Source organism: Rutidosis leptorrhynchoides, chromosome 3, assembly GCF_046630445.1.
Source record: "Rutidosis leptorrhynchoides isolate AG116_Rl617_1_P2 chromosome 3, CSIRO_AGI_Rlap_v1, whole genome shotgun sequence".
NCBI classification, from domain to species: Eukaryota; Viridiplantae; Streptophyta; class Magnoliopsida; order Asterales; family Asteraceae; genus Rutidosis; species Rutidosis leptorrhynchoides.
Window position 1 is genome coordinate 52,161,941 of NC_092335.1, and position 26,696 is coordinate 52,188,636.

General features: G+C 30.9%; 1 protein-coding gene and 1 pseudogene across 1 annotated transcript; both read right to left on the reverse strand.

The window, feature by feature from the left end:
- Positions 1 to 1,469: 1,469 nt before the first annotated feature.
- Positions 1,470 to 1,939, reverse strand: LOC139896105 (splicing factor 3B subunit 6-like protein). Its single transcript, XM_071878690.1, has one exon. The coding sequence runs from the start codon at positions 1,842 to 1,844 to the stop codon at positions 1,470 to 1,472; it is 375 nt and encodes a 124-aa protein (XP_071734791.1). The 5' UTR covers positions 1,845 to 1,939.
- Positions 1,940 to 14,006: 12,067 nt separating this feature from the next.
- On the reverse strand, positions 14,007 to 15,400 carry LOC139896106 (probable long-chain-alcohol O-fatty-acyltransferase 5; annotated as a pseudogene).
- Positions 15,401 to 26,696: the final 11,296 nt, after the last annotated feature.

Below are 26,696 nucleotides of genomic sequence, written 5' to 3' on the forward strand. Positions count from 1 at the left end.
ATACGACACACAACATTTATGTGCCATGTTCATATTCCAATTTCTAGTATATATCCAAACACGAAACAGTTTGGTGTCCCAGAGTTAAATGTGCGGTCGGAATATAGGTGAAAGATTATGAGGATTTCACTATGTAAGTTTCAGTGGCGGTTGAAATATTGTCTTTAATATTTTCTTATGTAAAACGAAATATATTAGAACCAAAGGAAACTATCATCAAAAGATTAAAGAAATCCAAATACATACAGAATGAGGACAAAAGAAAATGCAACAAAAGCGAGAAAACACAACTAACTCGACCTAGCAACCTAAAGAACAGAGAAGACAAAACACGAGAACAAAACCGTCATCAAAACCAAAAACAACTAAGCGCCCAACAAGTCTACACCCCAAACATATTGTCCGTGCTCTTTCTGAATTGTGTCGACCTATCCACGTTTCTTACACTAGAAGTTCATACATAATGAATGTGTTAAATAAGCTGGCAAAGAGAATAATGCAACAATAACAATGTGGCTAAAGGACTAAATCCGTGGAAGTAGGTTGTTAAAGCACGAGTAAAAATGCAAACTTGCCTAGTGTTTACCAAATTCAAGTAGTGCATTAACCACCTAATCTACCAAAAGAACATCAAGCTAATAAAACAAGTTAGACCACTCCCACTCGCTATGGGCGCCGTCCTTCCCCATCCAAAATGGAGTTTGGGGTACGCTATGATAGGAGCAAAACCAGAGTTCTAGGTGTTGGGTATATCCCGGTGACACGTGTCACATAGGTGGCATACTTCCTCCAAATTTCGGTAATAAATGGTCTTAGGTCAATGTAAACGTAACAAGAAACCATTATGTTCAAAACTTCCAATAGAGACATGAGAAAATATTGCGAGCAAGAAAGTACGTGAAGTGGTTGGATTACGTGGCATCGACATAAACACAAGCAACATGCTTGAAACACAAACGGAAAAGCACTTTACGATGATCATGATGACTCCTCATCTCTCTGTCAATGAGAGCATGAGCGAAAAAGGTTGCAAGTGCAATCGCACCAGATATCTTCCAAGAACTCACTCATGTGGGAATACATTGTTAGTCAAAACCATATTAACAATTCCTTGATCACCTAATCTACCAAAAGAAGCATTTAATTGGTGCACCAAAAGCTCAACATTCACAGACTCCATCTTTATCATGTTTCCTATTTGCTTTGAATCTAATCTAACCATATATTAAATTAAACTAACAAGCAAACATCATAAAAACACATCAACCATCAACAAAATAATCCAAGTATACTTGAATATATGTAAGCTTATATGCCAACTCCAAAATCAAAAAGCAATTAAACACCGTTTTGGATTTCAAAAACTAGATTATGATAATAAAATTCATCAAATCCAAATTATTACAATAAAAGCCCTAACAAATCATCAAATACATCAATTAAACATAGAATTCGATAACAAAGCTCACTTAAAGATCTTTTGCAGTTACACCGTATTTTTCCTGAAGCTTAGTAAGCTCCTCTTCCTTCTTCTTCTGATCAAATTTCTTACTCATCTTCCCTTGCTGATAATACAACACAATCAAATACCGATTCGCAACATTGAATCCAGATAGATGATCCACTGCTGTTTTCGCATCGTATATATCTTCGTAAACCACATAAGCAGCGCCACGTGTATCCTTATTGGTTCCGATACGTATTTGACGTATCGCACCGTATTTACCGAAAATATCGTACATCTCTTCAGATGTGATGTTGAATGGTAAGTTACGCACGTATAGAACCCTGTTTACCTCTGGTGGAAGCCTTGTGTTACTCTTTCTCAAGCTGATTGTAGCCATTGGAGATTCTGGTTCAAGAGATTAGGGTTTCGGAAAACGATGAATTTGGGGTTTTTTTAAAGAACGAATGCGGTTTAAAACCGAATGCTTTGATTCTCACACGCGCTATTGTAAAGTGTAAATATAAATAAAGGTAAAATAGGTTATTAATCGTAGATAGATAAAAAAGTGGTATGTGATGTTTTTTAAATCCATTAATCGGCTGAAATTGCAAAAGTCTAAAATAACCTTGTCAATTGGATTACAACAAGCATATCATTTTTAAAAATATGAAGTTAAAACGTTTTGATCTGAAAATTTTCTCTCTACTTTTATCCATAACACTAGGGGTGTGTACAATTTTGTTTGAAATCGAATAATTCGAATATCGAATCGAATTCAAACAAAAGAAAATCAAATCGAATTTTTTAAACGGTTTTCGGATCGATCGAAACTGAAACCGTATTCGTAATTCGGTTTTCGGTTTGGTTTTTGGTTTTGAAAATTTTAAATTCGATTAACCGAACGTCGAATTAAAAACCGAATTCAAATTAAAAACATATTAATATATTTATATTTACATTTATAATATATAGTGGAATCATTTTGTACATAGAAGTCTTTTGGCATATAGTGGAATTATGACTTGAAGTTAGAACTCTTTGAAGATGGTAGATTGGCAGTTAATGACTTGAAGATATTAGATCTTTAACAAACTTAACTTAGTTATTTTATTAGTAGAAAGCCATTTATTATGGTCTTTTGTCATTAAAAACTACACTTATATAAGCTAGAATATAGGTAATGTGAATGGTGTAATTCATGTAATCCATGGTATTTTGATGTTTATATGCAAGTAATTATGTTGGTTTGAATTATAATTTTTAGCGATTTTTGATTTTAACCGAAATCAAACCAAAATCAAATTTGATTTTCAATTCGGTTTGGTTTTAGTTTTGATATTTAAATTTGGTTTCGGTTTGATTTTCGGTCTTGATTTTATAAGTATCAAAACCGAAAAAACCGAACCAAATAGACCGAAAACTGGAAAAACAAACCGATGAACACCCCTACATAACACAACCACATTTTGTCAGTGTCACATCATTTATTTTTCATTAATAACTTATTACACCACACTAGTATTTATTATATATATCTTCACAATTACATTGAACTCATCCTCTATTTATTTTATTATTACACTTATTATTATTAACTATTAACTATATTATATTATTATTATTTATTATTATTATATATAAATATCAATTTTATAAAATTAAAAATATTTCATTAGAATAACACAAATAAATATTAAAACGCCATAAAAAAGAATTACAATGATTTAAAATCCTAAAAAATAAAAATTACAATAATTTTAAATGTAATAGAATTTAATAATACGATTACATAAACAATTAATAAATCGAGTTCTGACTCACGTATTCTAACTCATTACTACTCTATCGTAATTAGGTTGGAAAAATATATTGTTTGGATACAACCTAATTCATTCCGAGCATATATTTGTTTTTTCGACTATTTCATACCATTTTTCGTTCTTAATAAACTCGAATATTGCCAAGTCTTCATCATAATATGCTAAGTCCGAGCTCCCGAAATCAACATTGTCTCTTAAAAACGCAAACACGCTTTAAATCAAAGTCGGTAACATTAATATCTTTCGATGTTTGTTTCGAACTGTGACGACCCGAAAATTTCTGACCAAATTTAAACTTAACCTTTATATGTTTCCGACACGATAAGCAGAATTTGTAATGTTGAATCTCAAAAAGTTTGGAACTACATTCATGTAATCAATTATCCTTTGACCGTGTTCGACGATTCACGAACAATTATGTGTATATAGATATATATATATAATATATAATATTAACTGAAAACATTAACAAAGTATTAGATATATGATACTTTACATGAACATATTTGTTTCGATATATTTATTGACAGAATTAAGAGATAATATCAAATGATTGAATTATCAGATACATTATGATATGATTACGGGCCTATGTTATGAGGTCCACTGTGATTTAAGAAATCTATTCTTTTTGATCACTCATTACTTAACTAGTATGATAAAATAACGATATTTATATTTTATTTTATCAAATATATATAACGATTTAAATTAATATTATATATATTTATATGCGTATTATACGTACATAGTTTTATACTTTTACTATACTTTAACTTTACCTTTACTTTACTTTTACTTTACTTTAACTTTAATAATTCATACTTTAATAATTCACTTTAATAATTCACTTTAATAATTCACTTTAATAATTCATACTTTAATAATTCACTTTAATAATTCATACTTTAATAATTCGCTTTAATAATTCATACTTTAATAATTCACTTTAATAATTCATACTTTAATAATTCACTTTAATAATTCATACTTTAATAATTCACTTTAATAATTCATACTTTAATAATTCACTTTAATAATTCAAAAATCTATTATAAATAGAATTCAATATGTTTTATTATTTCATAGAAACTTGAAAATATATTTCTCTAAACTCTCTCAATCGAATTACACATATATATTTTCTTTGTATTATTTCAAGATATTATTAGTATACATAAAATACTACGACGGAGTTATATTCAGACGATTTTAAAATAAGTTTTCAAACGAAATAGAGCTAAAGAAATTATGGGTTATAGCTATGGAGGTTATGGGTATTGATCGAGGGTATTGCTCGTGAGGTCAACCTAACGTTTATCATTTTCGTTTCGTCTACGTATTTTCCTGCAATATTGAATCTCAATATTGATACGTGAGCACTCATAACTTAACTTTTATATTTCAATAGTGTATCCCTGACTAGTGCTCGAGTATATAGGATTATGCATGCTTGTACATTCGATATTGTCCTTAGATAGGTTTGTTGAATCCTGAATTAGATACATATGCTACTGAGATAGGGTATATGATATGGATGTCATTGAAAAGCTAGTGAAAAATTAAGAACTTTTCATTTAGATATCGAATGGTTTCGATGAACGGATTAGAAGTTATAGTCAACTGAATTTTAGTATTATTGTTAAAATGATTATTATTACTATCGTCGTTATTATTTTAATAGAAATATCATTGTTATTATAAAATATCATTATTACTATTATGTTATTATTATCATTTTATCATAATAACATTTTTAGTAAATATAAATATTGTTATTTTTTTATAGAATAATAATAATTATTATTACAAAATAATACAAATTTTACTTATTATTATTATGATCAATATTATTTTATCAAATAAATAGGGGATACAAAGATATTTTTCATCACGCGTAATATAATTACATTAATAATACTTACCACTATATTTTTACGATATTAAGTGAACTTTATAAATTTTACTACTTAAGATATATAAAAGTATATTTTATCATATATAAACGTTAATATAAATTTTTATTAATAAATGACTTTTATTATTATAAAATCTAATAAATATATTTAAATATATAAAATGACTATAGTTAAGTTATATAATAAACACGTATAAATTTTAGAAGTCATTTTGGGTTAAGTTGACTTTTGTTGACTTTTGCATATTAGTCTCGAGCATTAGGATTGTGGTACACTATGACTTGACCAAAAATTGTTAGACAAATATTGACCAACATATAAATATATATAATTAATATAGGTTCGTGAATCCGAGGCTAACCTTGTACTTGTTAAATGACGTTATATGTATTTTTACTACGAAATACAGTATGGTGAGTTTCATTACTCCCTTTTTATATATATTTTTGGGCTGAGAATACATGCGATGTTTTATAAATGTTTTACGAAATAGGCACAAGTACTAAAACTAATTCTATGTGGGTTTAAACCAGAAATATACCCTTAGCTTGGTAACATTAAACTACTTGTCTATGTACGGTAGGCTCGAATCCTAAAGATAGATCTATTGGGCCTGACAAACCCCATCCTGACTATGGGATGCTTTAGTACTTCGAGGTTATTTTAAACGCACCTGATCTGGTGTACTTCAGAGGGTAAAACATAAACGTTAAGGCTTGTTACCGGGTGCCTACAACTTATAGAATACTTTTATACACTTGCGAGTGTACGGATATTTATAGAAACTGAAATCTTGTGGTCTATAACTATTACGGAAATGATTGATTATGATAAACTAATGAACTCACCAACCATTTGGTTGACACTTTAAAGCATGTTTATTCTCAGGTATTAAAGAAATCTTCCGCTGTGCATTAGCTCATTTTAAGGAAATTACTTGGAGTCATTCATGACATACTTTGAAAGACGTTGCATTCGAGTCGTTGAGTTCATCAAGATTAATATTAAATCAATTATAGTTGGATGTAATATGAAATGGTATGCATGCCGTCAATTTTTGATGTAAAGAAAGTTTGTCTTTTAAAAACGAATGCAATGTTTGTAAAATGTATCATATAGAGGTCAAATACCTCGCGATGTAATCAACTATTGTGAATCGTTTATAATGTATATGAACGGATCCTTTCAGTTGGTATCAGAGCGGTGGTCTTAGCGAACCAGGTCTTGCATTAGTGTGTCTAACTGATAGTTGTTAAGATGCATCAGTGAGTCTGGACTTCGACTGTGTCTGCATGTCAAAAGTTTTGCTTATCATTTTTAGTCTGAAATCATCTACTTACCACCCTTAGGAAATTACCTGCTTATCATTCTTAAGTCTAGACGCATTTTCCTACATTTATTGCATAATAGTGTATAGACAAATTCTTATCTTAGCATATCTGTTACTGTGAACTTTGACTGACATCTTTCAAAGATTCCTCCGTAATTTATGGGATTTTGGTATTATATATACATATGTAAATTATGTATTGAAGAATACCAAATCTAAATTCTACAATCTATTTCATACAAAAAAATTCTTTCCCTGATCATACAAGATGGATCCCTCAACCAGTTTGAGTTCCTCGGATTCCGACAGCTATGCCGATATGGATTTCCACATGAGCTCCGAAAGCAGCGTGACCGGAATGGATCAACCAATTAGCCATCATCTATTCTGGATGAATTGGGGATGGGTTCGTAATATACTTAACCATTGGAGACAAGAAGAAGGTGATCCCTTTCATCCACCACATTTCCCTCTTGGCAATGAACCTGAAGCACTTACTGGCGAACCTGTCCGAAACACCATTTTCTCTCTCATTTCCAGAGTATCTCGTCATGATTATATACTACACCAAATTCTAGATCTTATTTATCCGCTCGTCCGAACCGACAATCACCCCGGTGTAATAGAAGAAGTCAACGAGCTTCGCGCTCGGGTAGTGGCTTTGGAGAATATGGTGCAAAGGTTACAAACACCAGCAACAGCACCAGCAGCATAACCAGTACCACCATCAACAACATCAACAGTACCATTACCACCACCAACAACAACCGCATCGCAAACCTCAACTTCACAATCTGTCCTACGAGCATCGACGTCATACGCCATGTAGATACCAAGGAATACCACAACGATTAAGTATTGATTCATAACTTCATTGGGGAAACATTCTACGGCGATTATGTAATTTCTAAAGTTTAGAAATTATCTATCCTAGCCTTAACCATAAATCAAATGAGTTTAATTTAATATTAACTCATTAAATCTATATTACATCTGAAGAAATATACACATATATATTTCCATAAAGACTGTAATAAAATTCTTTTGTACAAAATATTAATTGTGAATTTTTTTTTAAACGGGTAGGTAATACCCGAGAGATATATAAATTCACAATTAATATGTTACATTCTTCGAATCTGATTCAGCAAGTCATCCATTATACTCCCTACTTTCACAACAATATACATTCTTTTATAGAAATCAAAACAACCATACTCATTCAAAATCTAATTACATATTCTGATTTTAAAATCTCAGAATTCGATTCAAGATATAACCGAAATCATCACTCTTAGATTCCTACATCTTTCAAAACTATACTTTGACTTCAAAACTGTCCTGGAACCTCATTTCTATTCATGGAACTCACAAAAATATTTGTATCATTCAAAATCTTAGAACATCATATGTATATTAACAATTACAATATGTGTTCAAACACTTCGAAATTCCTAAAGACATGCGAGATGATTATCCAACCACACATTACCCACTGTCATGCACCTGAAAAGCTCTCGAACCTAAAGTTATAGTTTAACACGTATCCATGTCAAATCCTTTGATATTTATTACCAAATATAATTTTTCAATCTCTTTCCAAAATAGACAGTTTTGTCACAGCTCCAGCAAATCACCTTCATTTGTTTATACGAATAAACCCTTCATCATGGTTACCGGGGAACCTTTCATATCTCGTCACATTAGCAGTAAACTTATCAACAACTTCATTAACCTTCGACTTAAGCCTCTCCGAAAATCCACTATACTTATTCATTAAAACCCCATCATGTACTCACCTACATCCTGTAACAATAATTGTCACACCAACTACTGGGAATTAGCAATCAGTATTTTGAATTTCGCGATAATTTTACGTTAAAAGTTATATGTATACATATAACGTCTATCTCCTACACTTACATACTCCGAATGTGAATTTTCTGAAAAACATCCCAAACTATGAACTAGTTCTCCGAAATTGGAAAAATGCTGATGAAGCAGCAAAAACTGTAAACGACTTTAACAGTCAAAAGTTTGATGATAAAGAATAGTATGGTGGTAAAGCTGAGAAAAAGAGAAGGTTTGAAACTGGCAAAATGGATTTAGCAGACCATGAAGGAGGCTGTGGACAAATCACAAAGACTAAACCTGCCTTCAAAGGATCCAAATGTTTCAGTGCCTACTGAAATCGTTAGCAAACACCTTCCTTCTTATTCTAAACCTTCACAGACAAATCTTCTTCATCATCCATCTATGTTAAGAATTCTAAGATATTATCGTATCTTTTATTATAAATATCTTCGATATTCCTGAAGATATTTTCACAACTATTCTTATCCGAAATCTTTTATCTCTTCGCAATATCTGCGTTACAATATAAAAAGAAACTGTGTTAGTTTCTAAATTCCGAAGAAAAAAAAATTCGAATTTAAAATAGGAATGTTTTTAAAGCAGTGTTGGGAACTGAAACATGAGTTAGTATAATATAATGACACTTGATCAACGTGATTATATTACAGTAAGTCATGCTGAGTTTCTAATGAAACGTGATGATTCATAGAACATACCGTCATCATGTACTATTTACACGACTCTTACATTCTACCCAATTTCCAAACATATTAAGAACATATCATCTTGATAGCTCTATATTTTCAGATATTCTGGTAAGTTGCCAAATTAAGATCGTGCCATTACGATTTTCTTCTTGGAACATTAACTATGTTCATCTAAAAATTCATATCTACGAATTCTGGACCATTATCCGCTTGACTTAAGGCTGGGAAGAGAAAATGAAAGCATGAAGCTCCGAAATATAATGGAGAATATAAAGCCCGATAACAACCTCGAAATTACAAATCGTGTATATCAATGCGTATAGCAATATAAAGACACGAGAGAATGAAAAACACAATAACCCCAAGGTAATGGTAGAAGAAAATAACTTCCTCCGGTGGTAGATGAAAAAGAAGAATGACAGATATGAAAGTTAAGAGTATATCAAGAATCAATACTGGATGAAGCATATTAACGAATGCTTTAAAGTATGAATTGGGGAGAAAGACTAGAAGGTGTGAGCTGTGGAAATAAAGAAACGAAGGGGGTGGATTTATAGTAAAATATCAGACAGAGAAATCGAGACAGATTATCGCATTTAATCAAAGAAGGTCATGATTTTCTTAATCGCCGAAGAACAAATCTTATTGCAAAGATTTTCTTTAAATCCAATGAAATCTGGAAATCAATCATAACTACATCATCGGTTAAAATAAATATACGTTTACTCATTTCACTCTCTTGCGATAGCTTCACTTATACTCTTCGCGTAATCAAATTGTTTTATCTATATTACTCAATGATGATAAAACTCTATTTATCAACTCATATTCGTCATGAAAACATTTTTATAGTTAGCCATGACGACCTCGATCAAATTTCGGGACGAAATTTCTTTAACGGGTAGGTACTGTGACGACCCGAAAATTTCTGACCAAATTTAAACTTAACCTTTATATGTTTCCGACACGATAAGCAGAATTTGTAATGTTGAATCTCAAAAAGTTTAGAACTACATTCATGTAATCAATTATCCTTTGACCGTGTTCGACGATTCACGAACAATTATGTGTATATAGATATGTATATATAATATATAATATTAACTGAAAACATTAACAAAGTATTAGATATATGATACTTTACATGAACATATTTGTTTCGATATATTTATTGACAGAATTAAGAGATAATATCAAATGATTGAATTATCAGATACATTATGATATGATTACGGGCCTATGTTATGAGGTCCACTGTGATTTAAGAAATCTATTCTTTTTGACCACTCATTACTTAACTAGTATGATAAAATAACGATATTTATATTTTATTTTATCAAATATATATAACGATTTAAATTAATATTATATATATTTATACGCGTATTATACGTACATAGTTTTATACTTTTACTATACTTTACCTTTACCTTTACTTTACTTTTACTTTACTTTAACTTTAATAATTCATACTTTAATAATTCACTTTAATAATTCATACTTTAATAATTCACTTTAATAATTCATACTTTAATAATTCACTTTAATAATTCACTTTAATAATTCACTTTAATAATTCATACTTTAATAATTCACTTTAATAATTCACTTTAATAATTCATACTTTAATAATTCGCTTTAATAATTCATATTTTAATAATTCACTTTAATAATTCATACTTTAATAATTCACTTTAATAATTCATACTTTAATAATTCACTTTAATAATTCATACTTTAATAATTCACTTTAATAATTCAAAAATCTATTATAAATAGAATTCAATATGTTTTATTATTTCATAGAAACTTGAAAATATATTTCTCTAAACTCTCTCAATCGAATTACACATATATATTTTCTTTGTATTATTTCAAGATATTATTAGTATACATAAAATACTACGACGGAGTTATATTCAGACGATTTTAAAATAAGTTTTCAAACGAAATAGAGCTAAAGAAATTATGGGTTATAGCTATGGAGGTTATGGGTATTGATCGAGGGTATTGCTCGTGAGGTCAACCTAACGTTTATCATTTTCGTTTCGTCTACGTATTTTCCTGCAATATTGAATCTCAATATTGATACGTGAGCACTCATAACTTAACTTTTATATTTCAATAGTGTATCCCTGACTAGTGCTCGAGTATATAGGATTATGCATGCTTGTACATTCGATATTGTCCTTAGATAGGTTTGTTGAATCCTGAATTAGATACATATGCTACTGAGATAGGGTATATGATATGGATGTCATTGAAAAGCTAGCGAAAAATTAAGAACTTTTCATTTAGATATCGAATGGTTTCGATGAACGGATTAGAAGTTATAGTCAACTGAATTTTAGTATTATTGTTAAAATGATTATTATTACTATCGTCGTTATTATTTTAATAGAAATATCATTGTTATTATAAAATATCATTATTACTATTATGTTAGTATTATCATTTTATCATAATAACATTTTTAGTAAATATAAATATTGTTATTTTTTTATAGAATAATAATAATTATTATTACAAAATAATACAATTTTTACTTATTATTATTATGATCAATATTATTTTATCAAATAAATAGGGGATACAAAGATATTTTTCACCACGCGTAATATAATTACATTAATAATACTTACCACTATATTTTTACGATATTAAGTGAACTTTATAAATTTTACTACTTAAGATATATAAAAGTATATTTTATCATATATAAACGTTAATATAAATTTTTATTAATAAATGACTTTTATTATTATAAAATCTAATAAATATATTTAAATATATAAAATGACTATAGTTAAGTTATATAATAAACACGTATAAATTTTAGAAGTCATTTTGGGTTAAGTTGACTTTTATTGACTTTTGCATATTAGTCTCGAGCATTAGGATTGTGGTACACTATGACTTGACCAAAAATTATTAGACAAATATTGACCAACATATAAATATATATAATTAATATAGGTTCGTGAATCCGAGGCCAACCTTGCACTTGTTAAATGACGTTATATGTATTTTTACTACGAAATACAGTATGGTGAGTTTCATTACTCCCTTTTTATATATATTTTTGGCCTGAGAATACATGCGCTGTTTCATAAATGTTTTACGGAATAGGCACAAGTACTAAAACTAATTCTATCTGGGTTTAAACCAGAAATATACTCTTAGCTTGGTAACATTAAACTACTTGTCTATGTACGGTAGGCGCGAATCCTAAAGATAGATCTATTGGGCCTGACAAACCCCATCCTGACTATGGGATGCTTTAGTACTTCGAGGTTATTTTAAACACACCTGATCTGGTGTACTTCAGAGGGTAAAATATGAACGTTAAGGCTTGTTACCGGGTGCCTACAACTTATAGAATACTTTTATACACTTGCGAGTGTACGGATATTTATAGAAACTGAAATCTTGTGGTCTATTACTATTACGGAAATGATTGATTATGATAAACTAATGAACTCACCAACCTTTTGGTTGACACTTTAAAGCATGTTTATTCTCAGGTATTAAAGAAATCTTCCGCTGTGCATTAGCTCATTTTAAGGAAATTACTTGGAGTCATTCATGACATACTTTGAAAGACGTTGCATTCGAGTCGTTGAGTTCATCAAGATTAATATTAAATCAATTATAGTTGGATGTAATATGAAATGGTATGCATGCCGTCAATTTTTTATGTAAAGAAAGTTTGTCTTTTAAAAACGAATGCAATGTTTGTAAAACGTATCATATAGAGGTCAAATACCTCGCGATGTAATCAACTATTGTGAATCGTTTATAATGTATATGAACGGATCCTTTCACGAACCACTGTAGTATGTTTTATAGACATCGCTAAAATCCCCACCATAAAACAAGTCGAAAGTAAACGATGCACAGAGCCAGGAAAATTTGTAGTATAAAATTTAATTAAATGAGAAAGAGAAAATTTGTGTGAGAAAAATGGTTGAAAGTAGAGAAAATATATAAATTGTATGAGAAAATTTGTTGAAATTGTGTGTGTATTTATACGGAAAAATAATTAAAGAGCCAATGGCTTGGCGGTATCGAGGTCATCCTTACCGAGGTCATCCTTACAACCTTCAAGGGTTCGAGTCATGTTTAGAACATTCCGTGGTGTATATATTCGTGTTACTATTAGATGAGTGTGTGAGTTTGTCTTTAAAAAAAATTATAGGGTAAAAATAAAGGTTATTAAATAAATAAAATAACTCCTAACGATTGTCATCCAAAGGTGGCGATGGCAACGACAATGGCTAGTATCAGCGCCGTTGAAAGAAGCTTGCAACGACGTTCTCTTTCACGAACCGATACTAGCGGTCTAAGAGAAATAGAGAGAAAATACCTCATCACATGCTTTTTAATTGATGAAATTAGTGAAGCCAATCAAAAAAGGGAATGTTACATAAAAAGGTAACATATATTTCTTTGTTTTCATATTATCGGTAATCTATTTCATTTGATCATAAAAAAAAGGATTTTGTTTTCAAAAGTTAATCAAAAAGGGTCTTGTACAAAGTTAATCATTTGATTATGGTCAAATGAAATAGATTACGAAAAATAGAAAAAGAGAAAATATGTTACTTTTTATATAATTTGCCCTTTAAAAAATCTCTGGGGATCAGAAGTCACTGACAACATATAAAATCACTTGCAGCATAAAAGTATACAATGAAAAACTTGAAAATGGTTACATCAGATCGAGAATATGTTGTAACTATAATTGTAATACGTATTATTATTGACACATCAAAATGTTAAAAACTCACGAGTATCGTTGAGAATAAAACCTTTTATTTTGGCCCAACTTTTGGTTACAATAATGATAATAATTATAAAGTTGTGTCGACAACTCTTTCCAATTAAATGTGGACGTTATTCTTCAAAAAGAGTAATAGCTTAAACGTGTGATACATAACGTCTCTAAATATAAAGATAAAAACCTTATGAATACAATTGTTCAAAGTTTGAGGTACCAAATTGAACGTATCCCATTCCACACGGTTTTGTGACCACTATTACAATTTACAAAAGTGACATATGCCAATCTAGAACATTGTTCCGTAAGATGTTAACCATATGTAATCAATTTTTCTAAACTACGCACAATGGAACGTTACTAACCAACTAATATGCCATTAGTTAATAGTCCAATGGCTTTGTATTCTTGAAACGCTCTTTCCACAATTTTACACCTTAGTAAATCTGGATAAAACCACCAATAAGATGTCGCCAACACGTATAAAACGACAAACGGAGTGCTTACATGTTGACCATGGGCTAAATATGTTTTCTTCCACTTAAAGTTAACCGTGAATTTCTTGATCAATGTCTCCATTACCAAAGAGAGACCATGTATACAAAAGAAAAACATTGTGTCCCATGTCGGCCAATCTCTAGTGAAATACCAAAATATAAGTTCGTGTATCAAACCCGATACCGTAAAAGTGGCCAAGATTGCTGGAATTGGGGCCCATACTCGGGGAATGACCCGACTCGAAAGCGTAAGAACAGGTTTGTAAATTGTTGGGTGGACGACACGATTGACCATGATGTTCCACCTCCGACCCCAGAAATTCTGAAGGGACGTGGATAGATAAGGCTCATCGAACTGGGAAGCCTATAATTAAGGAGATCATACCAAGTATGACATCCAAGGACAAGTAGATAATTGAGGCGAATAAGATCCAAGCCATCATTGGGTTCATATGAGCACCATGATCATAATATACCTTAAGGAAAATAGCAAAAAGGAGAGCTTTGACACAATAACTTAAAACAAATGATGATGTGTTCTTATGGGAATTAGTTGTAGGGTTTTTCTTGGCAATTGGGAAGCATGCGAAGGAAATGAATTGTGACAAGGTAATCGAAGGGGATGAAAGGGGTCCATTATCAAAGGCGAAAAGGATGAGTTTGAAATTGGCAAGCCAAGATATGAAAAAGGAAAATGCGCCGATGAGATGAACCGAATTAAAGAAAAGTGGAAATGAGATGAATGAAGCAACAACGGGAAGGATCATTAACAGTCTTGGAAAGCCTTTTGGGATTTGTTTGCCAAGAAGATAACAATAAGTAAGACTAATTGATGCAGAAACAGATACCTTCATCAGATTCTTCATTTCTTGTTTCAAATCCATCAAATGGGCCAGATTTAAGTGATTGATTTTGGGGTGAAATTGTATTGGTTAGTTAGTGTCGAAAGATCAAAAGAAGCTAGGGTGTTTCTAGTTATATGGTTTCAGGTTCAGAATCAAAGTAATCATGCTACTACAGTAATACATGACAGCGACATAAAACGAAGATTATTAATCAAGGGATATAAGTAACAAACTACTTTTTTACATTTAATTTCCTTGACCAATCAACTGCCCTTTCATATAGTATTCTTTATTTCTAGAAAAACAAACATCACACGTATAACTTACAATAACTATTTGATATTATTAAATTATATTAAAATGCTAAACGCACGCTAGGGATCTATCTATCTATCTATCTATCTATACAATATATAAAGCGCGTGTTAATAATCCTACGTGTTATCTCTTCATTGAATAATTAAATTTCTATCTATCTATACAATATATAAAGCGCGTGTTAATAATCCTACGTATTATCTCTTCATTGAATAATTAAATTTCTTGCGTGGATGGTTAAGTCTGATCCCGAACTTATGTAAAAAAAAAATCTTATTAATATCCATATTTCATTACCTAAAATATTATCATATTATATTACCATATTATATAATAGTAATTTAACTAGTTGTGGAGCCCTCGCTTCGCGCCGAGGGCTCCGTTTTGAATGCAAGTTAAAAAAAAGTGTTTGATCTATTTTGTAAAAAAAAAAAAAATTCGACATCTAACATTGAAGGGTTGTTCCTTTGTGAAAGTTGCTTCTTTTAGCGTTCGATTTTTTAAAAAAAAAAAAAAAAAGTTAGTTGATCTATTTTGTAAAAAACAATATTTTTCGACATCTTTTGGTAGCATTGAAGGGTTGTTCCTTTTATGAAAGTTATTTTTTTATCGTTTGAGACAAAAAAAAAGTTGCACAGTAGTAGCGTGGTGAGTGTTACTATTCAATATTTTTAGTGTTAGTGATGGGATAAATAATATTTTAGAATATCGGTATAAAATGGGGGGTTCGATTTGTATTTTAATGAAAGTTAAGGGGTTGAGTGTTAGTGATGGGATAAATAATATTTTAGAATATAGGTATAAAATAGGGGGTTCGATTTGTATTTTAATAAAAGTTAGGGGTTGGGTGTGTGAAAAATGAAATATTAAATAGTACTATTGATAACTAATAAGACAAATTTTGTCTATTAGTTATACTAGTGATCGAACCCTCGCTTCGCATCGGGGGTTCGATTTTCAATGTATTTTATTACGTTTAATTTGTAAAATTATTTCGTGGCGAACGATGATGTCGTTGAACCGCAACTCGATTCGAACTAAAAGATATAACCCGTGAAAAATTTAAATGTTATTTTAAATTAACAATATATGTGCATCTCCGCGTTTCGCTAAACGTGTATGAAAAGTACCCCAAATATTTAGCGTTTTTTAAAAAACGTCCGTTTTGCGTATAGCTAGTGACATTGTGTTCCTAAAATTATTTCGAGTTTAACGATGGTGTCGGGAAAATTTGACTCGATGCGAACGAGAAGATATTGTACGTTGAATATTTGGGTGGAGTTTATTTAAGATTTTTTTATGAAAATGATAATTTGATACTTTACCCCCCTGTATGGAGGTGTCGATTGATTTTTTGGAAAAAATGTGGGGGGCTTTGTTGTGCAAATGGGAAAAAAAATTGAAAAGGCCAAAATGCCCTTACTATTCATTTCCACTATCTCTTTTAGAATATAGGTATAATATAATAGTAATAATTAGTAATTAGTAATTTAATGTTTTCGATATAAATACTATCAGTAAAAAGGATTTTTTTTTTATTGTAATTATATTATATACATTTGATAAGTAACAATATTGACGTTATCGACTACTAATTTATATAAATGTCGTGCAACAAACGGACTCAATATTATATATTTTATATATTCATATTTGTTATAATTCAGTAGGCTTATAACTATCTTTAGTGGTTTGGTTCGTGTTATAATTCAGTAGGCTTATAACTACCTTTAGTGGTTTGGTTCGTGTTATAATTCAGTAGGCTTATAACTACCTTTAGTGGGTTTGTTCTTAACTATAGGCTACTAATAAACTTAAAATAAGAGAGAGTAAAAGAATGGTGATATATGAAAATATATTCTATATGTGTTACATGATTACATTTGATGGGGTATTTATAATACATGATTTACTGTACATGATTACAATTAGGAGTAGGTGGCACATTATTATAGAAAAGTTTGTCACCCATCTTTATCACAACACTCTCCCTTGGATGACAATTTTATTAGCTCGGATATTGACTATAAATTACTGTCTCGTTAAAAACCTTGCTAAAGAAAAACCCAGTGGGAAAAAGCTTTAGCTAAAGGAAAAAGAGTGCAGCATAGAGTTGGCTCCCCCTCAAGTAGACATTGCTGAGCTGTTACATCTTTTGAACATGTCTCATGCCAATGTTATGAACGTGTGTTCTAAAAATAGCAGTTGAAAGTGCTTTGGTGAAAAGATCAGCAGAATTTTTGCTGGATTGAACATATTTCATTTCAATCTGGTTGTCCTTAATGAGATTTTGAGTGTATGAGAAGAATCTAGGAGGTATGTGTTTTGTTCGGTCACTTTTGATATACCCTTCTTTCATCTGTGCTATGCAAGCTGCATTATCTTCATAGATAGTTGTTGGACTTTTATCGTGTCCTAGTCCACAAAAGTCAGTAATGAGTTGTGTCATTGATCTCAACCAAAAACATTCTCGAGTATCTTCATGTAATGCAATCACTTCGACATGATTTGATGATGTTGCAACAAGTGTTTGTTTTTTAGAACGTCATGATATTGCAGTACCTCCATTTAGGAATACATATCCATTTTGAGATTTAGCTTTATGTGGATCAGATAAATAACCTGCATCTGCATAAGCAACTAAATCTTGTTTTGATTTGTTAGAATAAAATAATCCTAAATCAGTAGTTCCTCGAAGGTATCGAAATATGTGTTTGATCCCATTTCAGTGTCTTTTGGTAGGAGCTGAGCTGAACCTTGCCAACAAATTAACTGCAAAAGAAATGTCAGGTCTTGTACAATTTGTAAGATACATAAGAGCTCCAATTGCACTAAGATATGGTACTTCTGGTCTCAGGATATCTTCATGATCTTCACAGGGTCGAAATGGATCAGTGTCAACATTAAGTGATCTAACAACCATAGGAGTACTTAATGGTTTTGCCTTGTCCATATTGAAACGTTTTAAAATCTTTTTCGTATAAGTTGTTTGATGTACAAGTAAACCATTAGGCATATGCTCAATCTGCAAACCAAGGCAATACTTGATTTTTCCGAGATCTTTCATTTCAAATTCTTTCTTTAGAAGTTGAATGACTTCATCGATCTCTTTATTTGTACCTATGATGTTAAGATCATCAACATAAACGGCTATGATCACATATCCAGATGTTGTTTTCTTAATGAATACACATGGGCAAATAAGATTATTGGTATACCCTTTGCTTATCAAGTAATCACTTAATCGTTTATACCACATGCGACCCGATTGTTTCAACCCATATAAAGACCTGTGTAACTTGATTGAGTACATTTCTTTGGGTTTTGCATTGGTTGCTTCTGATACCTTAAATCCTTCAGGTATCTTCATATATATATCACTATCAAGTGATCCATATAGATAAGCAGTCACAACATCCATGAGATGCATTTCTAAATTTTTAGAAACTGCCAGGCTGATTAAGTATCTAAAAGTAATTGCATTCATAATAGAAGAATAAGTTTCCTCATAATCAATTCCTGGTCTTTGAGAAAAACCTTGAGCTACAAGTCTTGCTTTATACCTTGTAACTTCATTTTTCTCATTTTTTTCGCACAAAAACCCATCTATATCCCACAGGTTTCACATCTTTAGGTGTGAGAATGATAGATCCGAAAAATTTTCTTTTATTGAGCGATTCAAATTCAGCTCGCATTGCTCCTTTTCAATGATCCCAATCATATCTATTTTGACATTCCATGACAGATTTTGGTTCTGGATTATCATCATCATTCATGATGTCATATACAACATTATATGAAAATATCTCATCAAGATTTTTCATTTCATTTCGGTTCCATAATATTTTTGAATGTGCATAATTTATTGAAAATTCTGTATTGACATCATCAATCTCCTCTGCAGAAGGAGTATTGTTTTGTGGTTCTTCTTGAACACTTTCTTTTACCTCATTATCAGCTGATTTTCTTTTTCGAGGATTTTTATCTTTGGAATCAATTGGTCTCCCACGAGTCTGGCGTGGCAAAGACTCAAGAGTGACATTATTGCCAGCTTTTGGAATTTCAATTCGAGCTGGAACATTTGCTGCTGGTATATATGATTTAGTCACTCTTTTTGTATCTGTAAATGCATCAGGAAATTTATTCGCAAGTTCTTGCATATGCATTATTTTTTGAACTTCGATCTCGCATTCTTTTGTGCGTGGATCAAGATACATTAATTGAGGTTCACACCATGAAACATCATTTTCTTTATTTTTTATTCCTCCCCCTAATCTATGGAACAATGTTTCATTAAAGTGACAATCAGCAAAACGTGCTGTAAAAACATCACCCGTCATGGGTTCAATATATCTTATAATTGAAGATGTTTCATATCCAACATATATTCTCATCTTTCTTTGAGGACCCATTTTAGTGCGTTGTGGTGGTGCGATAGGAACATAAATCGCACAACCAAATGTTCTAAGGTGGGAAATATTTGGCTGATGGCCAAAAGCAAGTTGTGAGGGAGAATATGTATGACTTGCACTTGGTCTAATGCGAATTAATGATGCAATATGTAAAATTGCATGACCCCATACAGATACTGGGAGTTTTGTTCTCATTATCAATGGTCTAGCTATTAATTGCAATCGTTTAATTAGTGATTCGGCTAAACCATTTTGTGTATGCACATGGGCAATAGGATGTTCAACAACAATCCTAATAGACATGCAAAAATCATTAAATGCTTGAGATGTAAACTCACCAGCATTATCCAATCTCACCCTTTTAATAGTATAATCAGGGAAATGTGGTCTCAATTTAATAATTTGAGCAAGAAATTTTGCAAATGCCACATTTCGACTTGATAATAGACAAACATGAGACCATCTACTAGATGCGTCTATTAGGACCATGAAATATCTAAATGGTCCACATGGTGGATGAATTGGTCCACATATATCACCTTGAATTCTTTCAAGAAACATTGGTGATTCTTTTTCAACCTTAAGAGGTGATGGTCTTATTATCAATTTTCCAAGTGAGCATGATGTACATGGGATAAGTGCATCATGAGGGATCTTTTGATCCATCAATGGATCTCCATGTATATTTTGAATTATTCTTTTTATCATTGTTGATCCTGGGTGGCCTAATCTTTAATGCCACAAATTGATCATTACAGGATCTCATGCCTTTTCATTAACTACCATGTGTGCTTCTGGTACATTTATATATGTATAATGTAAACCAGAACTAAGTTTTGGTAGTTTTTCAATCACATGCTTCTTGTCAGTGATACTTAAGTATTTATCATTTTCTGTAGTCAGTGACTGATAATCATATCCATTTTGGTATATGTCAGAGAAGCTTAACAAATTTCTCTTTGACATTGGAGAAAATAAGGCATTTTTTATTAGAAAATTTGTACCATTTGGTAACATGAATTTTGTCTTTCCCATTCCCTTTATTAAATCCGCAGGACCTGATATAGTATGTACCGTTTCTTCTGTTGCTTTAAAATCAGTGAAATATTTTTTAGATTTGAGTATAGTGTGTGTGGTACCACTGTCTGCAATACAAAGATCCCCTCCAGTAGTGTACATCATGAACTTCAAAATATGAGAAACAAATAATGAGTACATAATTCATCAATATATTACATTCAAAAATATGTTATAAACGAAAGTACATAATAAGAAAAGATATAGTAAAGTAGATATGGTATAGATCGTAAATCTATATCCATTTATTTGATATGGACATATAATAGAAAATTTATTCATTAAAGTAGTCACTTGTTGGCTCAGTGATTTTTGTATCAAGGTCATCCACAAGGTTTGCCTCTTTTCCTTTTCCCTTTAGAGATTCTTGATATTGATTAACAGAATATTGATTTGTTCGACAGTTCTTAGACCAATGTCCAATTTTACCACATCGATAACAAGAATCTTCAATATTCTTTGAAGAACTTCCTTCAACGTTATGATTTGTAGGATTGTATGGTGGTTGAAATTTATAATTTTGTGGATTATTATTTCTTTGTCCACGACCACGACCACCGTTCCCATTACGACCACGACCACAACCACGACCATTACCATAAGGGTGATTTCGAACATAGTTATGATTTTTATTATTGTTATGGTAATTTCCATGATGATGATTTTAACCAATATGACCACGACCTCGCCCACGTCCTCGTCCAGGTGCATTTCTTTTTTTATTATTATTATTGTTAATAGCGTTAGCTTCAGGGAATGCTAGCGCACCCGTAGGACGAGATTCTTGATTCTTCATCAGTAATTCTTTATTCACTTCTGCAACTAAGAGATAAGTTTGAAGTTTGGAAAAAGTTTTGTAATTCTGCAATCTTAAATTTTCTTGTATAGTTATGTTTGCAGAATGCATTCTGGAGAAAGTTCTCTCCATCATATCAGCATCACTTATTTCTTGACCACAGAATTGAAGCTTTGAACGGATCTTGAACATGACCGAGCTATACTCACTTACTTTTTTAAAGTCTTGGAACCTTAGATTTCTCCATTCTTCTGTGATGACCCGAAAATTTCTGACCAAATTTAAACTTAATCTTTGTATGATTAACATTTCCGACAGGATAAACAAAGTCTGTAATATTGAGTCACGACAGTTTTGGAACTATATTCATATAATCAATTATTCTTTGACTGTTCCCTATGATTCATGAACAATATATATATAACTTAATGTGCATATATATATACGATTTCAAGTTATTTAGTAAACGATAGTAACATTCGTTTGTTAATTCGATTGATATTTAGATAAGTGAACTAAAACGTTTAAAATAAACAAGTAAAACACTAATTTGCTACAGTGTTTTCAAATTGCCACATTACTCAAAATGCTACAGTGTTTTCGAAAATCACTATTTGCTACAGTGAAATTGACTTTGCTACAGTGAATTGCTACAGTAAAATTTGACTTTGCTACAGTAAAACACTATTTTAAAATGTATTTTAACGAATAGCGAGACGATGATTTATAGAAGTAAATGACCAAAACACTCAAATGTATAAGTTATAATTTGAGTGATATAATTTAGGGATAATTTAGGGCTATATTTTGACAAATGTATGTGACACGAAACGTAAAATGCAAGTTTTCTCAGCGTACAAAAGGACATTTGAAAAACCGGAACCGGGACATAAGTTGAGTGATGACGTACGACTTATCGGAACTAAAATTACAAATCAACTATGCATGTGAATTTAATATAATATATAATTAATTATTTAAATTATATATATTATATATTTATTTATTCATGTCGACAAACAAAAAAACAAAAGAAATGTGAGCTGTAATTGGAGGCCATGCGATCGCATGGCCATATAGAAGAAACCCCATGCGATCGTATGGGGATAGATTTCAGCTCTGATTGCTATAAATTGCTCGTTTTGCTCGATGATAATCACACACAAACACACACACAGATATTTATTTTTACTCCGTATTTATTTATTTATTATTATTATTATTATTATTATTATTATTATTATTATTATTATTATTATTAATAAGATTATTATTAATCTTATTATTTTTATTATTATTATTATTATTTTTGCGATACAAAAATAAAAATGTACCTAAAATATTACGACGGAGTGCTGTCCAAGTAACTTTCAAAATGGTTTCCAAGCGAGCTAGAGCTAAGGAAATTATGGGTTATTGCCAAGGAAATTATGGGTAATGTTCGGGGGTATTTTTGTGAATCAAACCTCGTGTTTATCATCTCCGATGCGTCTACGTGCTTTCCTACAATATTGAATATCAATATTAAACAGTGAGTTCATTTGATCCCTTTTTACATATATTTTTGGGCTGAGAATACATGCTCAGTTTTATAAACTGTTTTACTAAATGGATACAAATACTAAAACTGATTTTGTGTGAGTTCATTTGATCCCTTTTTACATATATTTTTGGGCTGAGAATACATGCGCAGTTTTATAAACTGTTTTACTAAATGGATACAAATACTAAAACTGATTTTGTGTGAGTTCAATTGATCCCTTTTTATACATATTTTCGGGCTGAGAATACATGCGCAGTTTTATAAACTGTTTTACTAAATGGATACAAATACTAAAACTGATTTTGTGTGAGTTTCATATGATCCCTTTTACTCTCTACATTTTTGGGCTGAGAATACATGCAAATCCTTTATTAACTAATTTACAATATTTATATGCGTGAGTTTCATTGCTCCCATTTTAATTGCTTTTGCAATCTATATTTTTGGGCTGAGAATACATGCACTTTATTTTAAACGCACTGGATACAAGTACATACTAAATTCTACACCGAGTTTGAACCGAAAATCCCTTAGCTTTGGTAACTAGTAACTGCCGGTTATAAGAACTGGTGGGCGCGAGTAGTAGTATATGGATCCATAGGGCTTGATATCCCCGTCCGAACTAGAGCACTAGCCTTTTAACGGACGTATGCTATTTGAGAAGCGTACACGTTGGTTTGCGTGTATTATTAAGATGATTATACAAAGGGTATAATATATATATACGTTAAGTTTAGTTACCAGGGTGCTCAATCTTGTAGAATATTTTGATAAACGTTTCTGGATGAAACAACTGAAATCTTGTGATCCACCTTTATATACAGATTATACGAAACATTAAAACTATGAACTCACCAACCTTTGTGTTGACACTTGTTAGCATGTTTATTCTCAGGTTTCCTAGAAGTCTTCCGCTGTTTACTTATATGTTAGACAAGCTATGTGCATGGAGTCATACATGGCATATTTTTCAAGGAAACGTTGCATTCACCAAATCATCACCATGTATCTTATTTTGACTGCATTGTCAACGGAAGTACTATTGTAAACTATTATTTACAGTGATTGTATATATGTAGAAATTATCAGATGTCGAAAACCTTTGATTTAAATATTCATTATGGTGTGCCTTTTTAAAAGAATGCAATGTTTACAAAACGTATCATATAGAGGTCAAATACCTCGCAATGAAATCAATGATTGACGTATTGTCCATATGGATTTGGAGCGATCGTCACATCTTCCCTCGCAGCTGGGAGTAATATTTCCTTTTGATTATCGAATCTACTCTTGATACTTTCCCATAAAATATGTGGATCTTTGATAGTGAGATACATATATTTTAAGGTGATATCAATATGTTTGCGAATAAAAGCAATTGATTTTAATTTATCTTGATCAGAACAAGTATTGTTTTCTTTTAAAGTTTCTAGAATACCCAATGATCCAAGATTTATTTCTACATCCATGACCCATGATGTGTAGTTTGTTCCCGATACGTCTAGGGCATCAAACTCAAGCTTTGATAAGTTTGACATTTTCTATTTTCAGAAAGATGAACAATATAAATTATAATCATAATCAATTTCTAACAACATGAAATTAGAATCAAATTCATAAGTAGCAAACAACAAAATAATGGTATGATTACAAATAATAAAACTACAAGGGCAGGTAGAATATAGGTTCACCCGGTGGTATATTAGCAACAATGATGATAGTTAATATGACCAATACAATAGGAAAAATCATCCTTGTGTAAATCATCTTTACAAAAAAAATTTGAGAGTGGTAATCTGAGAAAATGAAGATTGATTTGTGAAAATGTGAAAAACGGAGATGTTTATTTTATATTTGAAAAATATAGTTGTTGTAACGTCGTCAGTTGACGTTAACAACCGTTATGTATACATGACCGTTGTAATATCGTTAGTTGACGTTAACGACTGTTATGTACTCGTTATATTAATAATAATTTTAATAAAAGAATTTTATTAGTATAAATGTGATTACTATAAAATACATTTAGTATAAATACGTTTAGTATAAATATGAAGATTAAGAGAATAAACATATTATGCATAAATAATAAATTTAAGAATAAACATTAGTATGCATGAAATAAATAGTGATTAATTGCATAAGTAATCATAAATGTTAGATAACATAAATATAAATGTTAGTGAAGTTAATAAGAGTTGGATTACAGAAATATAATTCAGGCGGTATAACCGACCATATATAACATAAATATAAATGTTAGTGAAATTAATAATAGTTAGATTACATAAATATAATTCAGGCGGTATAACCGACCATATATAACATAAATATAAATGTTAGTGAAGTTAATAATAGTTAGATTACCGAAATATAATTTTACTTATGATGATAATAATATTTACCTTACTAATAAATAATAGAAGATATCGTAAAAGAATTTCATACCTTGATTAGTGATTTGTGCTTGCTTAGATAAACTTTGATTATACTGAGCACTTCGTGCTGATAACGTGTTATAATTCAGTAGGCTTATAACTACCTTTAGTGGTTTGGTTCGTGTTATAATTCAGTAGGCTTATAACTACCTTTAGTGGGTTTGTTCTTAACTATAGGCTACTAATAAACTTAAAATAAGAATGAGTAAAAGAATGGTGATATATGAAAATATATTCTATATGTGTTACATGATTACATTTGATGAGTTATTTATAATACATTGCAATTAGAAGTAGGTAGCACATTATTATAGAAAAGTTTGTCATCCATCTCTATCACAACAATATTAAATTTAACTCCATTACTTATATATGTTCAATATATCATCTTCATGTAGTTCACTCTTTTCGTTGTGATAAAAAAAACTCGGTTCACAACGATCTCTGTTTTATTAATCCCCTATTATTGTCAACTTAGCCACATGTGGTTTTTTTATCTCAATACTCGTAACTAAATACGAGTAATTAATATTGTATTTCTCTCTATTTCTCTTTCGTTTTTTCACTTCTGCCATATCCTTATTTCGCCACCGACGCCAGCATTTAGCACCTGGCCTGAGGTCCATCCAGCCTCTTTGTTTCTTTTCGTTTTTTCTCCTTGCTTCCTTTTCCTTTAGTCTCCTTTTTCTTTTTTCCTCAGTCGCTTCAATTTTCCGTTCTACTCGTCGTTCGCCAAAACCAGGCAAAATAACGATCTTATAATAAATCATTTTGTTGACTATAGGTCGTTCACTGGTTATGTATCCATCTTCAAACCAAACACCAAAACACAAAATTTTATAGTCTCAAAATAGTGAGTAACACATAACTCATGCAGGCTTAATAAAAGGTCCACATGCATGTCGCAATCAAA

What these genes read in the sequence shown, in the direction of transcription:
- LOC139896105 (XM_071878690.1), bottom strand. Translation starts at nt 1,844, where the DNA reads ATGGCTACAATCAGCTTGAGAAAGAGTAACACAAGGCTTCCACCAGAG.